Raw genomic sequence first — 5,826 nt, 5'->3', positions numbered from 1 at the left:
GGAGCCGAGTGGGCGAAAAAAAGAGGTGAGAACAGAGAAGAAGTCTGATACTTGTCTTCTCCACCCATCATCGGCATGGGAACTCCGACCTTAACCGGACTAACGTACCCAGGCCGATATGTTTTCCCCAAAACGCCCTCGACGAGATCACTCAAGTTAAAGAACTTAAACTGAGTCTCTAGATGAGCAAAAACATCATCTTCAGGCAACTGATACTTATGAACTCTATCTTCTTCTTTCCCAATTGGTCTAACTTGAACATCCATCTGAACAATCCCAGATACCGTGACTCTCACGTTATTCCTCTCGTCTGTTCTCTCAACAACAACTTCCCTTTCTTCAAGATTGATTCTCCACTCTGCTTCACCTCCTGTCGGGACTTCAACTTCTTCTCCGTTCCATCTCACAACGAGAGAGTCTACAGAATCGTCCCAAAAGGAAACCTTCTTGGCCGCGATTACAAGATTGTGACTATCGAACATGACTGAGAAGGCTTGAACCCATGTGAAGTCTCTGGTTCTACCAGCGGGTCTTGTACCGATGAAATGTGCATTGATTTGAAGATTCTCGTCAGAGACGATTGCGAAGTTTCCATCTTTGTTTCCATGGAAGTAGAACATCACTCCATCTCCTCCAACAAATCTTGGGTCGTAACATAAAGAACCATACCCGTTACAGTTTGCTTTCCTCCCTGTTCAAGAACGCAAATCAGAGAATAGTATGTGTGTTAGGACTAACGAATCTCACATCAAGATTTGCGCTTTTAAGATGTTCCAAAATGTTGAGATTTTGGACTTACATTTGCAGGTGACTTCACATTTGCTACTGCAATCGATGAAGCAAGCTTTCTCCTTCTTGTTCATCTTCGGTTTCCTTTCGGGGCATTCCTTTGGACAAGTGAGGATCTTCTGGTTACAGGATCCTCTCGCCAAGCATTGAACTCGCTCTTGGCCAGAGCCAAGTGGAGACAACACCTTGTAGTTCGTTGAAGCTGCATCATAAGCACCTTTCTTCCCTTTCTCTGTCGCTGAAACGGCGAAAACAGAGACAAGAACGATGATAATCACGAGGACTCGTAACATTATCTTTGACTTTAAAGAAGAAACGGTGTTTTGTTTTAGAATTTTTTTGTATTTTGATTTCAGAGAAGTGGAGGGAGTGTTCTTATAGATCAGAGAGGCTGTAAGTAAGCAGCAGAGAGCGGCTTAATTGACGGTCCAGATGTGATCGAAACACATGAACAATAGAAGACCGTGTAAGAAACAGCTTCGACTTTTGTTTATTAAATTCTTTGGGAGCATCACCACTCGATTCAAAATATTGACCTGAATATTTAATTGTAAAAAAAAAAAATGCATTTCTTGTTAGGGACAACCGGACAAGTCAGCCTATATATATATAGGAAACAAAAATAAATCATTAACCAAAGGTGAGCATTAGGTGGTTAAATCAGACATATATAGTTCAAAGTTTTTGTTAATCTAATCTGCTAGGATACCATAAAATAAAAAAAGTTTGGCATACCTGCATAAATTTCAAAAGTAATATCAAATTTTGTTCAAAAGATATTTTGGTAATACAAAGTGTGAATCCATTAGACCTTATTTTTATGAAGACATACGGTTTGCTATTCAAATATAGTATTATTAAGAGATTTGGTCAACCATAAAATAGAAGGGTTGCTATTCTAGAAATGTAACGTGAAAAAGTTGATGCATGTTGTAGAATGTTGTGTTAGTATATAATTTGAAGCAATATGATTTGGATTTCAAGATGCTGAAACGCTTCAGAAACACACGTTTGAACTTTGAAACGTCTACATCTTTTTACGTTGATGTATATATGTACATACAATATATGTGTTTGGCGTAAATATATATTTGACAAATAAAATAGTCGGTTTATTTTTCTGATTTCTTGTTCAAAGATACCTGCACAGCTTGTATATATTAGTCTGTTAGATATAGCCTCTCGAAACTTAAATCTACGACTTTTAATAATTTTATGAAGAATTACAAATAGGCGGTCTCCTATATCGCTATATCTAAGTGACTATATGTATATGTACGTATGGATATATGACTATTGGCTATATCATCGAATGGAACGCTTGATTAGCAATTTGGAGAGAAAATCGGCTGAATGTTAGGAAGCCACATAATGATTCCTCACAACTTAATTATTCAACCCAAATAAAAATGAAGATTCTATATACTATTTCAACATTTTCATTATCCAAATTAGTAACATATGTTTTTATAATATAAGTATATACTTTAAATGACTATTTTTAAAACTAGTTAGACGTGATAACTATTTCAACTTTTTCAAAATAACATTAGGATATCTTTTTAACATCATCTACTAGATCTAGCACAATTATTAAAATTAGTAACATCTAAATTTTCACATTATCTCTGCGCACCGTGGATGATGTGTTTACCCACAATAGCTATTCGTAGATTATGGACGAGTAGCTAGTGAGAACCATTTAAGACGGATCTACACATGCAATATATACATGATAAAAAGAAATTCAAACCACGAATGGTTGTATAACTAATCATTATTACGGAGTTGACATTATATATTAATTTCATATGATTAAACTTTTATAATTAAATGGTATTTGAAGCCATGTACTCATGTGGGGGTGTAATACTGTATAATTTAACTTCCTTGGATCACATGAAACTATGCCTAGAAACTTGCAAGCTTCTTTTGATTGGACTGACTTATTTGTTTATTTTAAATCTGATTTTTGCTATTGGTTTATAGTTTTATCCAAAAAATGTGCCCCTTAAGCATCTCCAGTTGTTCTTGAGTTGCCCAAAAAAAACACTTGCTTTCAAAGTGAAGAAAATACAGAAAAAATGGATCCAAGAAATTCAAAGTCAGTTTCAAAATACATTACTATACACACTAAATTAAATTTTATATTTATTAGTTAAACTTATTCGTATACAAAACACAACAAAAGGAACAAGGACAAAATAAGAAACCAAGGGTTTACTTTTGGCGCAAGAAACGTCTTACCTTTTTGTTAAACCCTCAAAAACATCACAAACGGACCAAGTCTTATCTTCTTGGCTCTTATTACATTAGTTTTTTATGAATATAAAATATTTTCAGAAACAAAACAGTGACAGATACGAATTTTTCATGAATTTATATTTAAAAACAATAGAAGGTTCCATCTATCTTCTTCATCTCATTAGATATCAGCAGAGAGTGATACTTCGTGAGGCTTAAACCTGCAGAGTCTGCAAGTCGGCGAGAACAGAGAAGGCGTTTGGTATTTGTCTTCTCCTCCCATCACAGGCATTGGGACTCCAGTCTTGGCGGAGCTGACGTAGCCAGGACGGTAGGTTTTCCCTAAAACACCCTCGACGAGCTCACTTAGGTCTAAGAACTTGAACTGAGTCTCAAGATGGACAAAAGCGTCATCTTGCGGCAACTGATAGTTGTGAACTCTGTTCTCTTCTTTCCCTATAGGTCTCACTTTGATGTCCATCTGAACAAGACCGGAGACAAGGACTCTCACGCTGTTTCTCTCATCGGTTCTTTCGATGACGATATCTCTTTTTTGTCCCGAAATTGCTCTCCATTCAGATTGTTCGTCTTCAGGGAGTGTGATGAGTTCGTCGTTGTATCTGATGGTAAAAGCGTCAGCCTTTTCATCCCACTGAGACACTCTATTTGCTGTGATCACGAGCTTGTGGTTTTCGAACATGACATTTAGGGCTTGAACCCATGTGAAGTCTCTGGTTCTTCCAACGGGTCTTGTACCAATGAAGTGAGCGTTAATCTGAAGATTGTTGTCTGAAACGATCGCAAAGTTTCCGCCTTTGGATCCGTGGAAATAGAACATCACACCGTCTCCTCCTACAAATCGAGGATCGTAGCACAAAGAACCGTAGCCATTGCAGTTCGTTTTTCTCCCTGTTAAAAATAATAAAACCAGAATTAAGACAAATTCCTAGGGTTATAAGCAAACCTATTCCTTGTACCATAAGTAACCAATACATGCACCACTGAAATCTATGTTCTTTTTAAATGGAATCCTGATAAAGTTATTACTTGTGCGAGAAGCAAACTGAATTTAAAACAGTTGTGACCAATGAATTGAATGTACTTACATTTGCAGGTAGCTTCACATTTGCTAGTGCAGTCAATGAAGCAACCTTTGGTGTTTTTGTTCTTCGTGGGCTTCCTCTTGGGACATTCACCAGGACAAACAAGAGTCTTGTAATAACATGCACCCTGAGCCTGGCACATCGCCTGCTCTTGTCCTGTAGGCAACGGTGAAAGCACCCTGTATCTTGCAGCCGCTTCACTCTGCTCCTTGTCCTTCTTCTCCTTCTCCTTCCTCTCTTTTTCCTTCTTCTCCTTTTCTTTCCTCTCCTTCTCCTTCCTCTCTTTTTCCTTCTTATCTTTTTCCTTCCTCTCTTTTTCCTTCTTCTCCTTTTCCTTCCTTTCATTATCCTTCTTTTCCTTTTCCTCCTTCTTCTTCTTGTCCTTCTCCTTCTTGTCCTTATCCTTCTTCTCCTTGTCCTCCTCCTTGTCCTTGTCCTTTGGACCGTTACCGTTACCGTTACCATTACCTTTGCCATAATCTCCTTCACCCTTGTCTACTTCATTGCCCTTTCCATTATCACCATTGCCTTTGCCGCCATCGCTCTGAGCAATGACAACTTCGGTCAAGAGAAGCAATGCGAAGAGCGCGACGAGCACATATGACTTTCTGTGCTCCATCTCTCAAAGTTCCAGTCTCCTTCTTTTTATTATATTCTTTGGGTTTCTCAATATATGTTTTTGTGTTTTTGGTGTGGTGAAATGGTATTGCACAAGGAGGGGTTTTATAGAGTGAAGAAAGGATTGAGTTGACTTATTAAAACCTCATATGATAATATCCTTTGCTTCAGCTTTAGAAAGAAGCTGACTCTTTGAGTTTATCTCAAGTCAAAAGCCCTACTTGGTGAAACTTCAACATCAAAACATTAATTTTGCTAAAAAAAAATATTTTATTTTAACCAAAACGTACATAATTATCAGTTTTCTTCTTATAGTTGTCATGATCAATAAATAATTCAAACTACTTCATTTGTTCCCAATAAAAACATATAAATCGAGCCACTAAATTAAGTTGATAAGAAACAAATTTTGTTATATATCTAATCCGAAATTCATTTTTATTCTGTGTTACTTCTAGATTTTTTACTATTATTTTATATCAATAACCCAAATTCTAAACCCTTTTATGCTTATAGTAACTTTCTAATATTATGTAATCACTATGTATATCCAAATATAGTTATCTATAAACTTTTATGAAAAAAAAAGAATCTACTTGTTTGTTTTCGATGCCTTTATGTGCAAGGAACGGGCTAGCGAGAACGTGATGATGCCTTAAATGAAGAAGAAAGCCCTCATGCCTGTAAATGTGTGTATTTTAAGAAACTTTTCTTGACTTTCATTGGTCCACAAACCGCCCACTATTAGAAAGCTTTCACCTTTTCGAGACACCAAAAAAAGTCAAACGCGCCAAAACAGTTGACCAGTTTACTACTAATCGGTTTAGGTTATTAACTCTTGAACCAAAAATCGAACCGAGTTTCTGTTGAGTTCTGTCTACAAAGCCGCCAGTTTTTTTAAGCTAAAGTTCGTTCTTGGTTAAACGACCTGTCACAATTCACAAAGCACAAACAAAACTGAACCACGAAACCGGTTTAATTCAACTGTATACAAAGTTGTATCAAGAAACAAGTACATGAATCATGTGAAAAAAAATGCAAACTAGCTTGCATTTCTTTTTTTTTTCTTTTC

At 36.6% G+C, this 5,826-nt stretch overlaps 2 protein-coding genes across 2 annotated transcripts in view; both read right to left on the bottom strand.

Moving 5' to 3' along the window:
- Nucleotides 1-1,082, bottom strand: part of LOC18016914 — a 1,229-nt gene extending 147 nt beyond the window's left edge. Inside the window, exons 1-2 of the mRNA XM_006400778.2 lie at nucleotides 800-1,082; nucleotides 6-691 (exon numbers count right to left, since the gene is read on the bottom strand). Coding sequence (XP_006400841.2) covers nucleotides 6-691; nucleotides 800-1,082 — 969 coding nt within the window. The remainder of the gene's footprint in view (nucleotides 1-5; nucleotides 692-799) is intronic.
- A 2,132-nt stretch (nucleotides 1,083-3,214) lies between these two features.
- LOC18016913 lies at nucleotides 3,215-4,827 on the bottom strand. The gene is made up of 2 exons (XM_006400777.2): nucleotides 4,140-4,827; nucleotides 3,215-3,942 (listed from the first exon to the last, which is right to left on the bottom strand). Exons 1-2 carry the CDS (start codon nucleotides 4,753-4,755, stop codon nucleotides 3,215-3,217), a joined length of 1,344 nt encoding a protein of 447 aa, XP_006400840.1. The 5' UTR covers nucleotides 4,756-4,827.
- Between the last annotated feature and the right edge of the window lie 999 nt (nucleotides 4,828-5,826).

Source organism: Eutrema salsugineum, unplaced genomic scaffold (genome assembly GCF_000478725.1).
Source record: "Eutrema salsugineum unplaced genomic scaffold, Eutsalg1_0 scaffold_2, whole genome shotgun sequence".
NCBI lineage: Eukaryota > Viridiplantae > Streptophyta > Magnoliopsida > Brassicales > Brassicaceae > Eutrema > Eutrema salsugineum.
Note: the sequence above shows the minus strand (reverse complement) of the source record. Positions and strands in the feature narration are given on the sequence as shown.

What these genes read in the sequence shown, in the direction of transcription:
- LOC18016913 (XM_006400777.2), bottom strand. Translation starts at nt 4,755, where the DNA reads ATGGAGCACAGAAAGTCATATGTGCTCGTCGCGCTCTTCGCATTGCTT. An exon ending in ATGTGAAGCTACCTGCAAAT is followed by an intron (nt 3,943 to 4,139) that starts GTAAGTACATTC and finishes TATTTTTAACAG; the next exon opens with GGAGAAAAACGAACTGCAAT.